Here is a 22,763-nt window from a genome sequence, read left to right as displayed (position 1 = left end):
GCACCGCTGCTTAGAGTGATGTGATGCCCAGCTGTGTCTTGTTTTATGAGCATGGTAGGCCTATGTTGCTGATATGCCCTTCCGTCAATTTTTCTTCCGGTACAGCCACTGCGCTGATGCTGTTCCCAGCACTGACGTTTCTCTCTGTCGGTGGGATCCTCTTTATCCTCACCAACATGCAGGTTTGATGCTCTTCCCTCACACATCCTAATGGGGAGGGAGCTGGGAGAGGAAATTCTTTACAGGAGAACCTTTGGGGCACCCTGTCCCTGCCTCCATACTCTAACATATTAAAGTTCACCGGCAACTAGGCCCTTTGGCTGTGATCTGCTGACCCCCTCCAGGAAAGTAGTCAATTTGCTTTGAGATCTTATTTGTCTCTCCAGGTTGGGAATCTGTTTGGAAAACACCGCTCAACCATCATTACCCTCTACAATGGGGCCTTTGACTCTTCCTCTGCAGTTTTTCTTGTCATCAAGGTTAGTGACTGTTTCCTAAAGAATTAAAAATTGCCACACTTAGGAAAAACAAGCACCAGAATCCTGTGTTGTGGGCTTTCCTCCTAAGAAATGATGTGTGTTATGACAGTGCTTCTTCTTCCTCTAAGATGTTGAGTCAGCAGCCTAGTCATAGAACCCTCAGAAATTTCACAGGAAAGGGAAGTTTGGACTCAAGCATCGCCGCCTTTTGGTCCCACCTAACTTAATAGCATTGATTGAGCCACTGGCTAGCTCTTGAATGGCCTGAACTGGCAACTGGTTTGGACACTGAAAGAAAGAAACAAACAGTCCAGGATGGGAGATGATGGGGGGAAGGGAGGAGGAAAGATGGTGATTTAAGTGGGCGGAGGGAGAAGAATGAGGAAAAATAGGAAGACAGGAAAACAGGTGGATGGAGAAAGATTTTGAGATTCCGAAAGGTCCCAACTCCAGTAGATACATTTTCAACCTCTCTGGTCAGAAAAAGTCTACAACTCTCTGACATCATGTGATATGTCTTTCTTATTGAACATCTGGGTGTCTGCATGGATAGAATTGGCAAGTGCTAGGTATCTTATTCCTCTAATCTTTGGGGGCTTCTAAATTGGATTAACTCTCAACATTTAATAGCAAAAACATATGCAACACATTTGTCTCATCCCCACCTGATTAATTTTCCACTTACATAATGATAAAAAACACTTCCTTTAGAAGTTGTTGTATTATGCTTGTACCGTAGATAAGCTAACCCATGCCTTTTCAAGAGCATTAGAGTAGCAAACTGCTGGTCACTTTGCTGCAGGACATTGAAGAATTAAGTAGGCGGCTTGTAGTGACCCTGAGACAATTCGAGACTATTAATCCGATAAGTAGCTAAATTGTATGTGAAGGGTCATCCTTGCGCTTTCAGCTAATTCCTAGTTAGGTCATAGCTGAAGGTCAAGGCCAAATAATAAGATATGGCACAGTCACCTGTCTTGTTATTCCAACACTCTTTGTCTTCCCTGTGAAAACCAGCACGGGGCAGCTGTGAGCTAGACTCAGTACACACCATACATTGAAAGCACAATCAAAGCAGGTTTCCCCCCTCCTAAAGTACACTGGGGGCTGTAGTTTAACCCTCAAAGAGCTATAATTCGCAGCATCTTTAACAAACTACAGTTCTCGGGATTCTTGGGGAATCCACTTGGAGTGTTCTTGAACTGAAAGAAGATCAAACCTATCCATTCTGAAGGAAATCAGCCCTGAGTGCTCACTGGAAAGACAGATCCTGAAGCTGAGGCTCCAATATTTTGGCCACCTCATGAGAAGAGAAGACTCCCTGGAAAAGACCCTGATGTTGGGAAAGATGGAGGGCACAAGGAGAAGGGGACGACAGAGGAGGAGATGGTTGGATAGTGTTCTCAAAGCTACCAACATGAGTTTGACCAAACTGCAGGAGGCAGTGGAAGGCAGGAGGGCCTGGCGTGCTCTGGTCCATGGGGTCACGAAGAGTCGGACACGACTAAACGACTAAACAACAACAACAACAACAACAACAACAACAACAACAACAACAACAACAATGCAGCCTTGATCATAATGGGAGAGAGGCTGTTCAACCTTTTTTTCCCCTTACTGGCATTTGTCTACTCCAAATATCCTCCAGCCGCTATTCTCCTGCAGAGGAACACTCTTTCCTTCGTAGGTGGGAGGACTGCTGGATGGGGCAGCAATTTTGAGTGGGCAAGCAGGAAGAAGGAAAAAGGTTAAACACCCTCTTCCATTCATCCTCTTAAACTCATAATGCTCTGGACTATTTTTCAGTAAAGATAACAAATACACCATGGGGGGGGGGGAATGCATCTGCTTGATGCATCTTGTTTGGCTCTGAGTCATGTGTCTTCAGCTAGTCAGGGACTCAGCAACTCAATTTCAATGTGTGATCACAACATTTCACCCAGGGATAGCCAGTGTGCTTTTCAGAGGTCATTAGACTGCAGCTCCCATCAGCATCAAGCACCATGGCCCAATGCTCAGGGATAGGGGGAGTTGTAGGGTAAATAAGGATATCCTAGATGTTTTTGAACCATGGTGGATATCCTCATTTACCATTTCCCTTCGACTTATTGGCCAACTTTGATTTTCTCAATTGGGTCTTTCTGTAGAATCTCATATAGCCCAAAGCTTCCTGACTGGATTCCTGGAGATACTGTATGTGCAATACTTAACATCAACATCATAGGCCCCCTACACCTGGTGGAAGACAGTCTCTGTGCTGTTAGTATTAACAGTTGCCTCTTTTCACCAGTTTCATTAAGACTGTTCAGATATGCATTGAGCTAAGGGATCACCATTCTCTGTAGAGAGAGCACATGAGCCACCACACAGAAAGCAGCAGGCAGCACTCCTGATGACACAAACCAAAATCCACGAGGACAGAGAATATGGGGATGTAGTGAAAGCAGAGGAAGGGTGCAGTATCCTAAGCGTGATTTCAGCTAAGAGGAAGCAGGGCTATAGTTAGCGTGGAAGACGTCAGCTCACAAGGGTTCTATTTCCAGCTGTGGTTCAGCATTGTATATGCATGTGACCATGTTGCTTCTCAGGACGCAGGTGGCGCTGTGGTCTAAACCACAGAGCCTAGGGCTTGCCGATCAGAAGGTCGGCGGTTCGAATCCCTGCGACGGGGTGAGCTCCCGTTGCTCGGTCCCTGCTCCTGCCCACCTAGCAGTTCGAAAGCACGTCAAAGTGCAAGTAGATAAATAGGTACCACTCCAGCGGGAAGGTAAACGGCATTTCCATGCGCTGCTCTGGTTCACCAGAAGCGGCTTAGTCATGCTTGCCACATGACCCGGAAGCTGTATGCCGGCTCCCTTGGCCAATAAAGCGAGATGAGCGCTGCAACCCCAGAGTCGTCCACGACTGGACCTAATGGACAGGGGTCCCTTTACCTTTATGTTGCTACTCAAATCCATGTTTCTGAGAGCATGGTCATGGCAAAACTGTGCTCCAGGAAGGGAATGTGAGGCATGATTTGCTGACGGTGGCTTATGGTACTTAGGCACGATGTCTGGAAGCACTGTGCTATCTATTGTTATGAGGAAGTAAGGTTTTTCAAGAAGTACATTTTTATTGTGTTCCCCCCCTATTAAACACTACACACTAAATGCAGACACATTTTGATATCGCATATAATTTGGCTCTATTGTGATGACATGCAGAAGCTGCTTAGAAACAGTAGCTGGGCCTGGGGAATTCTATAAAAAAGATCAAATCAAATTGAGTGACCAGATAAATCTGTTATGCAAATGAAAGAATGAGCCTGAGAGCTAGTGACTGGTCCAAGGCATTTTGGTGTCTCAGGTGGAGATTTATCATAATTAAAAATAGAGCACAGTCCACCAATACATTTTCCTGTTCAAATGAATGGGAATTGCAGAAGAGATGCAGTAGTGCTGCTTATATTGAATTGTACCCTGTGGGTTGGATCTGTCTCCCACTCTTAAAAGACAGGCAGATAATCTGCTACATGAGCCCAAAGCCAAGCAAGCAATCTGTGCACCACACAGATTACAGTCAATGCAGAGCTTGGCTAACTCAAGTTTGTGCTATTTGTCTACAGCTGCTGTATGAACAAGGCCTCTCGCTGAGAACCATGTTCCTCTTCATGTCTGCTTGCAGTGCCTGGCACTTGATCCGTACTTTTTTTCTGATGCCCCGCAGCCATATTCCATATCCACTGCCCCCAGGATATACATATGGGTAAGCTGCACTTGCCTGTACTTCAGTCTGATACACAGCTCTCTCCCCTGTGTGCCCTCGCTAAGAACCTGAGCCCCTTTCTATCTCCTTCCATTCCTTCCTTCCTTCCTTCTTCAAGCTCGCAAAGTGCTGCCTAAAACCCTGGTGGTGGTAGAAGAAAGAAGCTATCCCCAGTGGGTGCCATCCACTGTTATATTTAAAAGACAGTTCTGCTTTCTGAATGCTTCTTCAGGCAGGCACAGTGCTCTGGGATTCGTATAGGGTTGCCAACTCTTCAGGGACCACTGTAACCATACTGCTTGATTGGCAGGTGATGTTTATATCCATGATGAGAAAAGCTTCATCTGTAGGCTTTCTTCACGTGCTGCTATTAAAGATAAAAGAGCAGTTTAACAACTTCTTCTGCCCAATCGATAAAGATAGGATTCACACCCTGCACAGTTTTTACTGTGGCTGTCTCCCAACATCACCATCCCAAGCTCCACTGGGGGAAAAAACACCAGTTTGGAGAGCAGCTCAGGTGCCATTTTGTAGCATCTTCAGAAAAGCCCTAATTAAACAGCATCTGCATGGCCTTCATTGAAAGGATGCAGAAAATATAGTCCAAAGTGAACCCATTGTTTCAGAATGCCAGCAGTTGAGGCAGGTATCCCTAAGACCCCAGACCTCTGCATGCTTAGTTGGAAATTTACATTGACATAAGGGCCAAACTACACAGCAAGCAAATACATGTTGACTACAGCCCTTTTTGAAGCAGTAAAGCCTGGGGGGGGGGGGTGATCCAGAGTAGAGAAGCGTCTGATGGGGAGATGCTCAGCCTTTTTCCCACCTGCCCTTTTTCTGCCCCAAATTACCCCCTGGAGCAAATTCCCTCCCCTGTAGGGTTTTAAACACATATTCCCTCCCTCCTACCATTTCTATGCTCCTGATTGTTCTCCCTGAAAGCAGCATGGCCGCTTCGAAAAGGTTCACTGGGCTACAGTTAAACCTGTTTGCGTGCAATGTGTCGTTTAGCCTTAAATCTCAGAGTTCTATGGAACTCACTCTCAAGTAAGTTTGTAGAGGACTCCCAGCCTAAACTGGTGAGCAGTGAACTGGTTTGGAATGAAACTTCCCATTTCTCACCACTATCAAATAAGAAAACTGAAGGAATGAAGAGAGAGGGGAATGTTGTTGGCTCAAACACATGGTGAAAGTATTTGCTGCAATAGAGATAAACTAATCTGAGGCTGAGTTCTCAGTTTCCTGTACTCCTTTTCTCTTACATGTTGAATCATCCATTTATAGTTTATGCATTTAATGGCAATTTCTATTTACTTGGCTTTATGATCAATGCCATTGTGATTTTGTACCTTTCTGTCATGGTACATCATCTGAAAGAACAAATCAATCGTGTTTGTACCGCCCTGTCTTTCTCTCTTTGCACATGTGGAACTTGGGTTTTCATTCTTTGTATGGGAAATAAGTCCCCAGGATACCAGTTATGTGGATTGTGTCTGCAGAGTGAGCTGTCACAAGAGGTCCCGTTCGTATCGCACCTATGAGGAGCAACGTAGCCCCAAAGTCCTGGATGAGAATGATGCAGAGGACTCGGAAAATCTGCATGCTGACCCAGCACTCGAAGAAAATTCCACCAACAAAGGGCTTGTTGGCATAGGTAGGGACTGAGACCGGTTCCAAGGTTGGTGGTTAGAGATTCTAGCTGGGCCTTAATATTGGATGGGAATGTTGCATTTGGGAAAATATGTTAAAAAATAGAGTAAATCTGCTGCAAAGTAAGTGCAGTTTATGGGGGCTTGAGGGTGTCAAATATAGCTTTCACTTGGCATTTGTTCCAAGAAGAGGTTCTGTGTGCATTTATGTGTTTCTGTAGTCAGGTTCATATATCTCATTTCTTACCCTCAAATGTCTGAAAGCGCTGTGTTTAGCAGAGCCAGTGAGCAAGCGGGGATTCAATACCAGGGACCTCAAGAGTCAAGTCAGTTCCTTTAACCTTTCTTAATCCTACCCAGTGCCGGATTTACGTGTAAGCTAAACAAGCTATAGTTTAGGGCCCCACCCTCTTGGCCCCCCCAAAAAAATTAAAGGAAAAAAACCTGGATGTACATTTCCAAAATATAATATAAAAAACAAATAAAATAAAACCTACATATAGCAACAGTGTTTTGTGTTGTGTAGGCTCCTATGATGTAAGTAATGGGGCCCACCTGCTATATAAAGGGCCTCATTACCTTCAGTAGCTTAGGGCCTCATCAAACCTAAATCCAGCCCTGATCCTACGCACCCACCCCTGCGCTACTAGTAATTCACAGGCAGACATCTATGCTCATCATTCCTGCTAGAGAATAAGACCTCATGTCTTCTGAAGCATCACAGTCAGCTATTCCTTTTTGGGTGGGCAGGCAAGCAGGAAGAGTTAACTCATTTGTTTGCTCTTAGTGGTTTTCCCCAGGGCATGTGAATTAATGACTGGAAGATTTCAGCCATACTTAATCATGTTTATCCATAGCATCACTACTGACAAAATGTAAGTCCTATACCAGAACCAGCTTCGCATGCCCATTTGTCACCCCTGGGTGAGAGATTCTCTAGGCCTCTGCATGGGGAGCTAATTGCTTAGAATCCCTCATAAAAACCAATGGATGTGCATTTGATTTGTGCCTCGAAAGGGCTCTCACTTTGGTATGACTGTCAGCAGTGAAATAGTAGCAAGGTACTGTGTGACATAAAGATCATTTCAGATTTTACACATGCCTCCTGTCCCCTCCTTTTGATTTATTTAGGAGATGCTGAGACTGCAGCAAACCTCAAGGCTCCAGCTGTTGTTTCCTTCTGGAGCTGTGTCTTCTCCAAACTGTTTTTTTGGCATCTGGTGTGGCTGTCGGTGATGCAGCTGCGCCACTATCTCTTCATTGGCACCCTCAACCCCATGCTGACACAGCTGGCTGAGGGAGACGCCACCCTTGGTAAGGAGAGTATTGGAAAAGGGGCAGGGAACCATCGGGTGGGGATTAAGAGGTTCTCTTGTTTGCAGAATAATCTCTCTCCCTTTGCTGTCACCCTCAGTATAAACATTCAGGAGGAATTTTAAAACATATCTGTCCACCCACACATTTGAAAGCTGAAAAATACTGTTCTTGGGAAACTTTATTTTAATTTTTGACATTTTTTATGTTTTTATGTGTGTTGGAAGCTGTCCAGAGTGGCTGGGGCAACCCAGCCAGATGGACGGGTATAAATAATAAAATTATTGTTGTTGTTGTTGAAATTATTAGCTGTGAGGCTATGTGTCTATGTTTTTAAGTGTTTTTATTACTTTCTTTTAAACTATAGTGTATTGATGCCCTGTTTCTTGCCACCCTGGGCTCCTTTGGGAAAATTTAGCCCCTCCACCAAATTTAGGATATGTAAGAAACAAACAAAAATGTGTGTGTGGAGATGGATAAGAGTTATTGAGTGAGATCCAACTAAGCTATAGCCATAGTAGACCCATGGAAATCAGTGGACCTAAATCTATTGTTTGCAATGGGTTTATTCTCATTATGGCTAACATTGGGTCTTGCCCTTTGTCTTGGGGCAGGTAGACTAGAAGAGTGTAGAAGGGAAAAAACACACTATGAGAGAAGTTTTGTAATTGGGATTAATAAATTGAATTATTGTGCACCTAAGGAAGGTTTCCATCGAAACCTGTTGGGCTTTTCTCTGTTTCATCAAAGTTCCATGTACAGTATAGCCAACTTAAGTTCTGTCAGACCCTCCAAGTATCCATATTTTCCAGGGAGGTCATTGATTTAGAGAAGATGTCCCAGTTTCTGATTTGATCCCAGAGTGTCCCACTTTTCCTTAGGATGTCCCTATTTTCATTGGAAAAATGTTGGAGGGTATGGAGTTACCTGACCCCCCCCCCAAGTCATCTGAAGGCAATCCTGTATGGAGAAGTTTTTTAATGTTTAATGTTTATTTTTTATATGTTGGAAGCTGCCCAGAGTGACTAGGGCAACCCAGTAAGAAGTGTGGGGTATAAATAGTAAAATTATCATTACGGAATGGGATGTCCCTATTTTCATCAGAGAAATGTTGGAGGGTATGTTATGTTTAAAGTAGAGCTCTTGAAATGAATGGACCTAAATTAGTTGTAATTCATTGCAATGAGTCTACGCTAAATATGACCTAATGGTGGATACAGCCCACATAATTTCAGTTCAATTTTGAGGCATGCCTCCATTTTCAGTCTCTTGTGTTTGGTGCTGCTGACTCCCTTTTCTCTCACCATGAGAGGAAGGCCATCTTGTCTCAGCATTGCTCTTGACCTCAGGAAAAAGCTGCTGAAATCGAATTACCGGTAAAATGGTGTTGTAATGACTTAGCTAAATAGCTGTGCCAGGAGACTGCCCTGGTCTAGGAGTTGAGGGGAAGCCCCTCCTGATAGTGATAGTCTTCCTATTGAGAATGAAGAGGTAGTTCTTGAAATTTTTTTGCTTGGAACTACTGGAGAAATAAAGGCTCCTGACCTTTCATTCCTCCTAGTCTCTTGCCATCATCTAATAATGGGTTACGTGTATGAAAATCTTGGCACATATTTGTGCTGACGGGAAGAGGGTTTTGTCATCCTTTTTTCTTAATTCTTTCTGTCAACAGTGAGCAGCTACACCAATGCTTTTGCCTTCACCCAGTTCTGTGGAGTCATCTGTGCCCCCTGGAATGGGCTTATCCTGGACCGTCACAAACGTGGACATAAAAAGGAAGGGAGTTCGCAAGGTACGTCCCATTGTGTGTGTTTTGCTTTCCTCATGAGACTGCCCATCAAGGATATTTGATGCCCCGAGGTCTCCTTTGGTCCTGCTCACCTCTGTCTGTATTCTCTGTTTCCAGGGGTGCCAGATTCCCTGGCGGACCTACGCTCCTGTGTGCTGTCACTGGTCATCACAGTGCTGCAGTGCGTGGCCTTCTCAATTTGTGCCTCTATTCCGGTGCTGCCTGTGCAGTACGCCACATTTATCCTGCAGGTTCTGAGCCGCTCCTTCCTCTATGGGGGCAATGCTGCCTTCTTAGCCATTGCGTAAGTAACTGGCCTCTTCGTGAAAAGAGGAAAGTGTGGTTTGGGAGGGATGGATTAGGGGCGGGGGAAAGAGAAAGGGAAGGATGAAAGCAGAAGGAAGTTTTGATACTCAGTGAATGGTACTTGGAGCCACTGAGAGGAACTGGTAGTAGTGCAGAATAACAATCAATTACAGAAAATTGTTCACTGAAATCCTTTTCCCCTCTCTACCGACTCCTCTGGTTTTGAATTTTTTAGCAGAAACAGAGGCTGTTCAAGATTCTCCCCACACGCAAGAGGTCTAAAAATATCAATTTATACTAATAATAAATGGCTGCAGTTCTCAGAATCTTGCTTTAGGAGCAGCTTCCACAGTTCATAGCACAATTTATGTCTTCTGGGTTTGTAGAACCCTGCTGAGATACCTTTCTAGAGCTTGTCTCTGTCAGACGCAAGAGACTGGACAAAATGAACTATTTATCTGGCATTTTAATGTTTTGCAGTTATGCTATGATGGCAGTGTATGAGAAGTGACTGTTGCACTTGGCTTAAAATACTAAAGAAAGCAGATATGAGGAAAGGACTTAGTATGAGTGCTAAATCTGCTGGATGTTTTCATTTTAAGCTAGTCATTGAGGAGGCAGGCCACATGTTAGCGTGGAATTTTCCTTCAATAGATTTAATGAAAAGCCGTTTGTTGCAGTGTGGGTGCAGACCCTCCAAGTGTCCCTATTTTCCAGGGATGTCCCTGATTTAGAGAAGCCGTCCCAGTTTCTGATTTGATCCCAGAATGTCCCACTTTTCCTTAGGATGTCCCTTTTTTAATTGGAGAAATGTTGGAGGGTATGGCGTTATCTGACCCCTGAGACGTCTGAAGCCAATCCTGTATAGGGATGCTTTTTTAATGTTTAATGTTTTATTATGTCTTTACATATGTTGGAAGCAGGGGCATAGGAAGGGGGTGGGTGGGAGCAGACCACCCCGAGTATTGAGCCATCGGGGTAAGGGGGGCTGCACTGCTTTGCCAGTGGCATTCCCCCTTCCCCCTTCATTTTGACAGCTTGGGGGAGGCTTGGGAGTTGCAGATAGGTGGCGTGCCAAATGTCTGTCATGAGTAGCTCGCTCCACCCCCTTTGAGGGCACCATCCGCACCACGCCCCCCTCGCCCCCATGCTCCGCCGCTGGTTGGAAGCTGCCTAGAGTGGCTGGGCCAACCCAGTTAGATGTGTGGGGTATAAATAGTAAAATTATCATTATGGAATGAGACGTCCCTATTTTCATCAGAGAAATGTTGGAGGGTATGTGGGTGCCATGAAATAGTGGTGCAGACGCTGTAAACAAATGTCCTGCCCTGTTCCTTGACCATATGAGGGATGCAGGTCTGCTGTCCTTCCTCCTGATGAGGAAGGAAAGGAACATGGAAGTCAAAAAGAAAAGAAATAAAAATATAGAAGGATGGGAGGTGGAGAAGCAGCACATGGTGACAAGTCACTGTGAGGAGGATAGTCCGCTTAGACATGCCGTGTCACAATTTCCATGTCCTTCTTCCTCCCCCTCCCCCACTCTGTGTCTTGGCAGCTTCCCCTTGGAACACTTTGGGAAACTCTACGGCCTGGTGATGGGGCTCTCAGCCGTGGTGTCTCTCCTGCAATACCCCTGCTTCTCGCTCATCAGGGGCCCACTCAACGGGGATCCCTTTTATGTGAGTGTTTTGTGCCCTAATGAGTCTGTTTCACCAGGGGACAGTCAGTACCCCAAATGGGGATCTCTACTTCTTTCAGGAACAGTGTTGTATTGCAGACGGTAGTGAACAGGGAGCTAGGAGACCTGACGTACTACTTTGTTGACCAGGCAAAAGGCCAGGCCCCATGTATTGCAATATATATCTGAGTGTGTCCTGCTCTTCAGGGGGAAGTCTATTACTCCAAGTCGAGTTTAAATGGGCACCTGGACCTGGACAGCAAATTCAGCATACAGGGCACCTGGTCTGTTGTCCCAAGTAGGACTAGATATATTGCATTTTTTATTTGAAATAGTCATTTTTTGAACTTGCACGTATAGTTATAAATTAGCATATGGAAATATGCAAGTCTCTGTCCTCATTTGTCCTTTGGGCGGGGAGTGGTGCTGATGCATTTCCTCTCTTTTTTGGTGCGGCATAAGTGGCTGCCATAGGCCTGGCTGATTCAAAGCCTTCATTCTGCATACATCTATACCCTTCTGCCTCTATGCAGAGCAGGCATAGAGACCCAGATAGCTCTCTAGGCTAGGTGCCAGCCTCAGACACTTCACATTTCCTAGAGCCCCCCAGAAAGGAACATTTTTAGAAGCTGCCGCCTGAGTATTAATAGTGCATCTTTCCCCCCCCCAGGTGAATATTGGTCTCGTAGTCCTAATGTTTCTGGCTTTGGTCAACCCAGTGATGGTGTGGTTGGAGTGCAAGCGGCGGCATAATGAACATAACATTGCAGCCTCCCCAGCCTTAACTGCAGGCAAGAAGGAAGGCCTGGAGTCTTCTATCTGAGCCCTTCGCTGTGTAGACTTTGCGAACCTCTCCTATCAAAAGGGAACCTTAAGAAGATTTGAAAAGGGAACTGAGGAAGAAGCCTCCTCTCTCTCTGAGCTTCATTCCCAGCAAAATCTGGTCACAGTCCAACACAGTCAGGTGTGCTTAAGTCCCTTGAAAGAAATGGACTTAAACATATCTGTGTTGCCAAACCACAGTTCATTGCTCCCTCTCTCCAGAGTGTTATTTTTCTAGGAATCAAACCTATATTGTATTTTCCTACTGTGGGAATTTAGGTTGTATTTCACTTACATTTATTTTGTTTATTAACAGAGCTATATTTTTGTGAATCATACAAACAAGCCAGTATTAGAGCAGGTACCAAGTTAGGATGTTTAATATGTCAGAAAATGCAACTCTTTAAAGTGGAAGTCTTAACATTTTTGTCTCCCATTAAGTTTTTGAATTAGTTGAAAAACAGTCTACCCTCATTGTTTTGAATTATTAAATAGATATATTTGATATTGGTTTTTAAGAACCAAAGTCCATTACACAGCTTGGGAGATATTCCTTCCAAAAAAAAATTTTTTTGAAGTCATGGAATGGAAAAAACCAACACCCTATGCCATTTGAATACTTCAATAAAGCTTGTCTTTTTTATATATGTAAAAAAAATCAATTGTGGAAAGATGCACTAGTTTAAGTCATTGTGTGGCAGTCAAGAAGTCCAATATTAAATTAAATTCAGAAGGGAACCCAACTGTAATGAAAGTTCATAAATACTGTAGAATAGCAGAAGAATAAGAAACCTGATGTTCAGCATCAATTTCTCTCTTTCTCTCTCTCTCTCTCTTACACACACACACACACACACACACACACACACACACACACACACTGGTGCACAGCTCTTCCCATCACAGATAAACTCTCCTTTCAAGGTACAGCAAGAAAATGTAGTGACTTGTTGGGTACTATAATTGTATCAATTATAGCACTGACTACAACAGCAGGTTTTGTTGTGTTGCCAGACCATCCCTTGGGGGTGAGGTCATTTCACCAGCCAACCTTAGAAGGGGCTCTAGCCTCCTCCTTTCTTTGCGGTTCCTGACAGGATGCCTAGGAACCACATGTTCCTTGCCTTGGGTTCCATGGCAGGAAAAAAGATGAGATGCAAATTTAAAGGAATAAACAGATGACCAGTGCTGTCTCAAAATAAGTAAGACACCTGTATAGAGAGGCTTGTGGCAGGAGGGGGAATCTGAATTCAAGACAGGGCAGGAGATGGATGGGGCTGATGGACCTGTAGGATTATGGATCTGGAAGCTTATCCTTTTACCACACATTCATACTGTGTTCTTCTGACTTGAATAGCTTCAATGAGACATAAAGCCAATGGTTTGTTGTTTTTTAAAAAGTTAAGCTTGTTGAGACGGCTTATATGCTGCTGGTTCTTTCTATCAAACACATACTGAGGTCTATGTTTATATTCAAAGTTTACTTAAGTTGAAGGCTGCATGAAATAGTGATGCTCTTCCTCCCTGCTGAAGAGAGATTTCCAAAGTAGTCTTTCATGCAGCAGTTTTAACACTTCTAGAAGCTTTCGCAAAACAAGAACATTTCCTCAAAAGCCCAGGACTTATCAATTCTGCCCGTCATAGATGCTGGATGGGGGGGGGCTGGGTGCTCAAGCCCCCACAACATTCCCCATGAAGGGGCTGGGCACCCACAAATTTCTGCACCGGAGCCACGCACCACAGGGGAGCATGTGTCTGATGTCAGCATGCCCGCCGTGGCGCAGGCTCCCTTGGGCCTACCCGCAGCCGTGCCGGGTCCCGTCAGGCCCTCCAGAGGGTACGACAGGCCCCATCAGGCCACCTCCTGCCACATGACATCTTCCACATGCGCCAGACACCCACAAATTGGGGCAGAATCCGGGGCGTCTGCTGCCAATAGCAGTTTCTTATGACTGCCCGGAAAGAGATTTCTGTTAACTGTAGAACTGTGGCTTTGCTACTACAGGCAGGTTGTGTTTCTGGCTCAAGCACCAGCTTCACGAATATTCTCAGTCATTATTCTCTGAGCTGATGCTTGTCTTCTGCAAGCTCATCTACGTATAAGCTTGCACCAGCAACATGGGAAAGTATGCATCATCTCCTCTGTCATCGTGTTGTGCCCTAAGTTAAGGGGACCATTTGTGCCATCTGAAGTCTCTGCCTGTGTTCCTGCCTCTCATAAAGACAGAAGCTAGTGCCTGTGAGTCAGGCAGCCTGAAGGATTCTAGAATACAAAGGCAAGTGCTGATTCCAGCAGGGCCTACCCCTCTCAAATAGGTGATTAGCAGAGGCAAAGGAGACAGCACCCCACCGACCATTTTTCCATCGCTCTTTGTGACAGTCCAATCTGGTACTGAGAGTTGCATGCGCAGCCTTGATTATGACATTCAGTGATCAAATGCAAACTACAGTGCATGCATGACAGTTTCCAATCCAGCAGAAGGACACGCATATTACTCTCACTTGATCAAGCTATGAACCTTCCAAAAGAATTTACATCATAAATCCATGTTACACCTGCCGGATGACCATCCTTTCCTGGGCGGGGTATTTGCTACCAGTATGAGAAGATGAGCGGATGTTTCCTGGGGGAGGCAAACAGTTGGGGGATGTTCTTCCTGAAAGGGTAGATCACCTGCGATTGGAGTCAGTGCTTGGCAACAGCAAGGCTGGAGTGGTGGGGAAGCACTTGCCAGTTTTGAATGTGGGGTAGATCGAGCTACAAGTTTAGTGGGCTGAAAGCAGCAGGGAGGCTCCAGTGGTCCCAGCTGTTGCTTTGGGGAAGTGTTTTAGCTCTATCATAGAGCATCTGATTTGCACGTCAAAGGTTCAATTTCCAGGTGGCGGGGGGGGGGGCGAGATTCACATCTGAAAAAAATTCAGAAAGCTACTGCAAAGCAATGAAGACAGTAGTGGACTAGATGGACCAGTGATCTAGCTGGGTATAAGGCAGCTTTTAATGTTCCTTTGGGGAACCTGATGTAGGATTAGGAGCTGTGGTGTCTGCTGCAGGGGCCGACTTTCTTCCACTGGACCCTGCTTCTACATTTGAAAATGGAACCAATATTAGACATCGTAAGTCTCTGGCTCTCTCTCATCCAAAGGCTGTATTGTCTCCACTGCTCTTGGAGTAGGGAGTACCTATCAGCATTGTCACAGAATGAAAAACAAACAAACCCACCACTATTTACAGCACACCCATGATTTCTTGCCTCATAGATTACGCATGCATATTTATTTTTATTCAGAAACTTCCATCACTTTGCCGAAAAGGCCTGGCCATTTGGTAGGTGAAGGAGTGGTCAAAGCTCCCTAACCACCACCCTCTCACGTGACCTTTGTGTTGATCCATGTGACAGTGTTTTAAACTTCTCCTTCTCTGCATAAAATACTGTCACATGGATCATCACAAAGGTCATGTGAGAAAACTTCTCCATCTCTCATAATACTAGAACTCAGCCATCCAGTAAGTTAAATATTGGAAAATTTGGGAGAAACGAAAGGAAGAACTTCTCCATTCTGCACAGTTGAAGTATGACATTTGGTCTCACTAGATGTAATGATGGTACCAAGTTGAATGGCTTTAAAAGAGGGTGAGTGTTACCAGTGGCTGCTAGCCATTATGGCTCTATCCAGCCTCCCCTGGCTGCCCCTGTATTCCTGTTGGTGGAATTCTCAAGTGAGGAGAGGACTGCTGCACTCAAGTCCTGCATGTGTGCTTCCCACAGGCATCTGTCTGGCCACTGTGAGACTAGGATGCTGGTCTAGTTGGGACTTTAGGTGTTCTTATGTAATGTCACCACATGGTACAGCTCAGCTCACGAGGTGGAGATTTGATGCTGCTGTCGTGCCACCCCATAGTGAATCTGAGATTCATGGGTTCAGTGTGAAAAGCAGTTTTCCACTGATACATTTTCCAGTTCTACTGGAACTCTTAAGAGTGTTTTTGGATGATCATCCCACACCCACTTTTAATGCACTGGTGTTGGTGACCCAGGAATCTCCTTTTCTTTAAGTAACACTTTTTGTTGTGGCTATTTTCTCAAGGAAGAGGTGAGAGGGGATATGAGTCTCTGACAAGTTAAGACTCACAAGCTTCTCTGGGAGAGGTGGGCCATGATGTGAAACTGAGAAAAAAACAGGGACGGGGAGAGAGAGAATTGGGAAGCACACAGTAAACTGAAACCAACCAACCGGTTCCCTCAACCCCAGTGGTGCGATGTGACAGAAGAATCCAAATTGAAGGGCTGTTATGTGGGGCAGCACCCATGACAGCAGAGCAATGTAGGAAATTTGTTAATGTCCTCTTCACATGTCTGTCTGTTAGAGTCCAATTGAGAAGGTGCCTGAATCAGTTGACTGTTTCTCCTCACAACGACGTCCCAGGGTCTGGTTGTTCTGGTAAATGGGGCTTCCAGAAGTGTCTGGATGCAACACTTTCTCTGACACCTGGGTGCGGAGAGAGACAGAAAGCTGTTACCTTTGTAGAGGAATCATTATTATTCCTATTTATTACCTCTGTATCATACTTTTCCTCTAAGAGGCTCAAGGTGGCATACATGGTTCTCCCCACAACAACCCAGAGAGTTTAAGTTAGGCCAAGACACAGTAACTTGCCCAAAGTTACCTAATGAGCTTCATTGCCAAGTGGGGATTTGATCCTGCGTCTCCTAGGGCCTAGCCCAGCACTCTAACCCCTGCCCCACACTAGCTTGCACAATTCTGAATATTTCTTCTCATGCTCTGTTCTGCAGACTATGACTTAGCTCCTTGTGACAGGGCAAGAGCAGGGAAGAAGTGAAGAGGCTGCAGTGTTCTAACTGTGCACCAGCACACTTGCTCGTTTACACTGAGTCATGGTTTGGTTCAGTGTTACGTGTGAACAAGGCTGGGGGTGGAGCTAAAAAGTTGAGTAGAGGGGAGTTTTCCCCATAGCGAGCAGAGTCTACTATAATGGATCTTCAGCTGGTGGGCCAAGATGCACTGCTAGGTCATCATTTGACATAAGATGGGTTACAACAGCAGCACTGCAACCATAAGAGGCTCCTGGTCTGAAAAGGCTGAGGTCTACTGGCACGGGGATACTTTTGCTGGCAATGAACTTTGCTGTACTGTACTGTAGAGACCCACCTCTTCAAATTTCTTGGCCTTGTACTGATCTGCTCCCTTCAGGAAGTTGAGGAGAATAATGTCACACAAGACTGTCCCCTGAAGTGAGAAGAGAACAGGTGAGATGGCGTCTCACAGGAGAAGTGGCCAGGCAAAATGGTACAGCAGAAGAAGCAACTCTGGGCATAACTGACTGACTGGTGCATTAATCAACATTTTCAGATTAGAAAAAGCTTCCTGACCAAGAGGAAGCTCAAATCCTTGATCCTCCGGAGCTTCCTAAAACCCAGCACTTTCCACTCTCCTCCCCAGTTGGAGAATCCATACGGACATAAAGAGAGGCTGGTGGATCAGGCCAATGGCCAATCTAGTCCAATATCCTGTTCTCACAGTGGCCAGCCAAATGCCTGTGGGAAGTTTGGACAAGAGCACTCTGGCTGTCCAGAAGGAAATGTATCTCTTGGGCTGAAAAAGTGTCCACACTGCGCTAGAGAACCTTGTCCTAATCAGGTGTGTGAAGTTCTGAGAACACCATGAATGGTGAAATCCAAACAGTTCTTTGGACTAAACAATGAAAGGAGAGAAGACATGACAAAACCTTGGGCAATCCAAAATGCTTACCACCCCAACAGACGTGAAGGCTGCCACTGTGTTGATGAGGGTTGGGATGATGTTGAATTTCCCAGCCTGAGGGAACACAAGGCAACGTTAGCATACCAAAAACGGTTCTCCTTGAAGAATCAGAGGATTGGAATAAATGTCAGCGAACTAGGATACCACCAAAATGGCTCCCCCTCCAGTTGTGAAAGGCGTTCTCGGTCTATTCATGAAAGGACCTCTACCTTAGCTTGCAGCTCTCTGTAGAAGGGCCACAGTCGTGGATGCCACTGTCATCTTAATCATTCCAGCTTACCGTCTTTGGCATGGCCACTGGTGTCACTTTGATGGTCAAGAATCCAGAGTTCCACAATAATAATTCAATATGGAATTATTGATTAATTAACATACTACAGAAGAATGGGTAACTAGCAGCATCTGAACACATTTGTGAAAAGATGGGTTTTATTTGTGATGTTTTGAAGGAATAATTTTTGAATGTATGCATATCCTTCGAGATCCTAACGTTGCCACTTCTTATTTACTTTAGCGATTCTTTTCAGTTAGCACTGTTTTACTTTATGTTTCGTTGATATAGAATTCATTAAAAACGCCCCCCCAAAAGCTGCTCTTCTGATTTCAACTAACTTGGGCTGTGATCCTAACCCCACTTAAGGTAAAGGGACCCCTGACCATTAGGACCAGTCGTGGATGACTCTGGGGTTGCTGCGCTCATCGCGCTTTATTGGCTGAGGGAGCCGGCGTACAGCTTCTGGGTTACGTGCCCAGAATGACTAAGCCACTTCTGGCGAACCAGAGCAGCACACGGAAACGTCGTTTACCTTCCCGCCGGAGCGGTACCTATTTATCTACTTGCACTTTGACGTGCTTTCAAACTGCTAGTAAATCCCACTGAATTCAATAGTGTTTACTTCTGAATAGACATGGTCAGGACTGCAGCCTCAGTCTGGATCAACCTGATTCCTTTCATTAAAATACAGTAGCTGAAATCCTACAAATAGACACCTGGAAGTACGTTCCCTTGAATTTCATGAGGCTCATCAGGATAGAAATGTATAGGATTGTGCTACAAGTACCCCTTGCAAGACATATTGCCTTTGTAAATGCATAAGGACCTGGGCTTTTAATTCCCTGGGCATTAGTTAAGATTTAACTCTCTCCCACCATATCCCATCAGGCCTCTGCCTAGCCATTGCTTTATGTCTGCGCAGTTGCCCTGTGCCACTCACATTCCCGTATACCAGAACATCAAAGCGAATGCCAAAGGCTTTCATGAGGGTGCGGAACTCTGTGCCGTTCTCTTGCTTGTAGTATTTGGCATATCTGTGGGCGAGGGAAAGGGACACACACAGGTCCATGGGTCTGTTTAGGCCAACAGCAAACACATGATTGCATGTACATACACATCCATGCAAGGTAAACATAATGGTGAGGTGCCATTGGATGGTTGTAACAGTAGAAGAGGAGAGTCGGAAGGCTGTGAACCTGCAATAGAATGCTTGCCAGCTAGCAGCTAGAAGGCACTAAGGCTGTTACTTGCAAACTGTGGGTTGTGTCCAACAGAGCCATCCTGTTCACACAAGGACTTCCCTTCCCTCTCCACTTCCCATGTGCTCTCGAAGGTTAAGGGGACAGAATGGGTGGGTGTACAGGGAGAGGGAGGAGAAGTTCTGTTGCACAAGCAAAAGTCTTTGGGGAAATGGGCAACTTCATTGGATAGAACCCTGAGTGCCTCAACACACCAGTAAAGGTGCTGGGACCCCAAAATACACAGGAAGCTGTTTCAAAATGAGCTAGACCAATAATTCGCTAGCTCAATGCCTTCTACTCCATTGGTCTGCTGTGGGTGTGTCAGGAAACACTGCTATCTCACAGCCTGACCTAAGATGGGCTGCAACAGTGGCACAATTATCATATAAAATATGTGGTAAAAAGGATAAGAAATGGGTGTCAAATGCAAGTCTGGGTTAAAGGTGCGTCCCAGGTCTCAAAATATTGATGACTGTTGGTCTATTCTGACTGACAGAAGTGCTTCAAATTCTCAAACAGATCTTTCCTTCTTTCACCTATCTGATAATTCACCTAGAAATAGCAAGCGTTGAACCAGGCACCTTCTGCATGCAAATTGTGCCCTCTGCTACTGAACTGCCATTCTTCCCCTTTGTTCTCTGTGTGTGGCTGGCAGAGTAAGGACACCTGCATTTATGTACAGAGCAGATGTGTCTTATGTGCGAGACGAGTTCTGCAGCTGAAAAGTCATATATAATGAGGGCTGCCTCTGGTGTATCTGCACAGGGGGAAAAGCAGGTGGAAGATGTGTGGGTGGGCGCGAAAGTGCACAGGACAGCATGTTCATAAGCCACAGCAAGGGTGAGAATGTGGGGAGGAATCTTAAATTACAAAGTCATTGCAACAGGGGAAGGGATTCCGAGTATTGGTTTTGATTGAGGACTGAAAAGCTCCACACTTACCTGAAATTGTATCCATTAGAGACTTTGTTCTTCTCAGAGACACCATCAAGCCGGTTGAATGAATAGCTGGGGACACAGCGATCCCAAGAATGGTCCAGGTCACACACCCATCCGATCTTGATCCCTATTATCCCACCCTGTGCGGAAAAACACACCCTCAGGCAAAATCTCCCTACAAGCTGAGCAGGGAGTTTCTGGCCACTCAGCAGGGACAAGGAACTTCACAGACACAGAGCCAGTTCTAAAGGCATGTGGCCCAAGATCACGTCATACTAATTAAATTATGCTTTGTGGTCTTTAATTATTTTATTGTGCAATTTAGGGTCACTAAAATACAGTGGTACATCAGTTTCTGAACGTCTTTGTTGACAAACATTTCGGTTTTTGAATGCACCTTGGAAGTCGAACATGCCACGCGGCTTCTGTACTGAGTTTTCTATATTGTGTTTTCTGTATTAAGGCTTCTGTATTGAGTTTTTGGTTTTCGAACATTTCAGAATTCGAATAGTGTTCCAGAATGTATTACGTTTGAAAACCGAGGTACCACTGTATAGTACAAGGATGGGTTTTCCCCACCACCATCTTTTTAATTCATGCTTACACATGGTGTGAGGGGTTCTAATCCTGACTACCGATGGATTGTGAATAAATGGTAGCTAATCTGGATCCATTAGAATGATAGGAATCTGCTTTACACACAGACAGAGACCATCAGTAATGGAACTGAGACAGCTTGTAACTGTAAGTGTGCAAGTTTGCCTGTTATGGTCACACACAGACCCTTGTTGAGGAAAAGTAGCAGATGATTTTATTATGGGAAGCACATAACTTGGGTAGGGTAGAAGTTCCAGTTTTAAGCTAACTAGGCTGGAGAAATAATATGCTTGCTTCTTTTGTTGACCTCTCATCTCAAGGTCCAAAAGAGGAGAGCGAGAGGGAGGCGAAAGTTAGAGAGGGTGCAGCTTAAGGATATCAGTCTTAATACCAAAAGATAGAAGAGTCAGCGTAGAGATCAAAGGTACAGAGCTAGAGTAAGCAACCTTCAGATTCCTACACTATCTGTTCTAACTCCCTCTTTCTGTAAGCTGAGTTGCACCCAAGCTTCCAGAAAGTGGTCCATCAAGTTCAATATTGTCTGCACTGAGTGGCAGCAGCTCTCCCGGATTTCAGAGCTCTATTTGGAGGGGCTGAGGAGTAGCATCTCCAAAGTACAGGGGTGTAATCTTATGAACATCACCATAAAGTTATCTACCCTAACCCCATGCCTGTGGTCCCTGCAATCTCTGTTTGCAAATGCTTTCATCCTGGTACCACTGTTGCACCATTTATTTCAGTGGTTCTGATGTACATTTATATCCCTGCTCTGATCTCTAAGGAGATCAGAGCTGTACTTTAGAATTTCAGCAGCCTTGCAAGGTAGAACAGACTGTGTATCAGTGAGTTCCCAAGACCACTGAGAAAGCATCACAGCTGAGGGGGAGATTCAGGTCAGAAACTAGGCTTCCAATGCTCAAAACTGCAATCCTGGCCACTACCCCACAGAGCACCCATTCCAGTGTTTCGTATTGGCAGCAGTAATACTCACTGTGTCAGCCAATTGGGCAAAGTCTTGCCCAGCAAATTTCACTATATCCCCAAGGCGCAGGATGGGGCAGAATGGTTGCTCCACCGGGTTGAAGCGGCATCTCTTGATATCTTCAGCTGTGAGGTTGGGTAGGAGGTTTCCCCTGGGAAGGAGGCAAAACAAGTCAGACTAAGATGAGAACTGCTGAGCCCCAAATGAAGAGAGTGAGGAAAGTCAGAGGCAAGAAAAGTCAGGGCTTGGTGGCGCAATGCAACTCGGTCTGAGGAGCCTGCCCTACTGCTCCCTTCACCTAGAAGCAATTGGAGGTGACACTAGTGCCACAGCCATCACAGGGTGAAAGAGACTGGCCAGAAGAACTGCAACGTTTGCTAGGGGATGTGTGAGCTCCTCTCTGAACCTTCCCAGTCTACTTCTGCGGCACAACTTGCTTGACAATGAAACAGCAAGCCCTGGCTCTCCCCAGTGGCCAAGGGGAATGCAGAGTCAATATGGATTGCTTTGAGGTTTCACCTTACAATCAATAAATGCTAAATATATAAATTTTATGAAATAAAATAAATAAAAATAACTTGCTTGGAGACATTATGAGGGAGAGAGGTCATTATAGGGGTCTCTCTCTCTCTCTCTTTCTCCACAGATGCTTGCTGGCACAATTCACATTCTTACTGTTTGCAAAAAAAACCCTCCCAAACCTGAATCTCTAGGAAAGAAATAATATTGGAGGAAAGAATAATATTGGTGTGGAAGAGCCTGCTTTGCTGACATGCAACCTGCACCCACTACACTGCACATTAGCCATGCCCTCCAGGTGTTCCAGACTACAATTCCCATCACCTGGTGGCCACCAGATTTGGGAATCTGCATCAGACTGTGCTTGACAGAGATGACATACTCAATCAAATGCCATCCAGTGGCTATGCCTATGCTGCAGATAGGGAACTGGTGATGTTGGGATACAGTTCCCATCATTTCTGACTACTGGGCATGCTGACTGGGGCTGATGGGAGCTGGAGTCCAAGAGTATTGGTGGGGGTGGGGGGAGAGCCACACAGTTCCCTGTCCCTGCCCTATGCTGCAGACTGGTTTGATGGCCCAGGAGGCCTGTTGCAGCCCAGCCACTGCCAGTCTGTGCCACCACTTCCCACCCTTTGCACGGA

The 22,763-nt window shown here is 45.3% G+C and overlaps 2 protein-coding genes across 22 annotated transcripts in view; one reads left to right on the top strand and one right to left on the bottom strand.

Moving 5' to 3' along the window:
- Positions 1–13,184, top strand: part of SLC43A3 (solute carrier family 43 member 3) — a 43,400-nt gene extending 30,216 nt beyond the window's left edge. For 12 of the 18 annotated variants that reach the window (XM_083622806.1, XM_083622802.1, XM_083622803.1 and 9 more), the window contains 9 exons: positions 106–182; positions 387–479; positions 4,084–4,223; positions 5,726–5,880; positions 7,007–7,189; positions 8,862–8,981; positions 9,096–9,282; positions 10,840–10,963; positions 11,633–13,184. In XM_083622806.1, coding sequence (XP_083478932.1) covers positions 106–182; positions 387–479; positions 4,084–4,223; positions 5,726–5,880; positions 7,007–7,189; positions 8,862–8,981; positions 9,096–9,282; positions 10,840–10,963; positions 11,633–11,785 — 1,232 coding nt within the window. In that variant the 3' untranslated portion in view covers positions 11,786–13,184. The remainder of the gene's footprint in view (positions 1–105; positions 183–386; positions 480–4,083; positions 4,224–5,725; positions 5,881–7,006; positions 7,190–8,861; positions 8,982–9,095; positions 9,283–10,839; positions 10,964–11,632) is intronic. The other 6 variants (XR_014550223.1, XR_014550224.1, XR_014550225.1 and 3 more) reach the window with 1 other exon arrangement.
- A 2,655-nt stretch (positions 13,185–15,839) lies between these two features.
- Positions 15,840–22,763, bottom strand: part of P2RX3 (purinergic receptor P2X 3) — a 29,511-nt gene continuing 22,587 nt past the window's right edge. For all 4 annotated transcript variants that reach the window (XM_083626063.1, XM_083626064.1, XM_083626065.1 and 1 more), the window contains exons 7-12: positions 21,607–21,748; positions 20,022–20,158; positions 18,780–18,873; positions 17,554–17,619; positions 16,954–17,031; positions 15,840–16,272 (exon numbers count right to left, since the gene is read on the bottom strand). In XM_083626063.1, coding sequence (XP_083482189.1) covers positions 16,147–16,272; positions 16,954–17,031; positions 17,554–17,619; positions 18,780–18,873; positions 20,022–20,158; positions 21,607–21,748 — 643 coding nt within the window. In that variant the 3' untranslated portion in view covers positions 15,840–16,146. The remainder of the gene's footprint in view (positions 16,273–16,953; positions 17,032–17,553; positions 17,620–18,779; positions 18,874–20,021; positions 20,159–21,606; positions 21,749–22,763) is intronic.

Source organism: Podarcis filfolensis, assembly GCF_964270895.1.
Source record: "Podarcis filfolensis genome assembly, chromosome: 1".
NCBI classification, from domain to species: Eukaryota; Metazoa; Chordata; class Lepidosauria; order Squamata; family Lacertidae; genus Podarcis; species Podarcis filfolensis.
The sequence above is the reverse complement of the archived record's forward strand: the minus strand, read 5'-3'. Positions and strand labels throughout refer to the sequence as shown.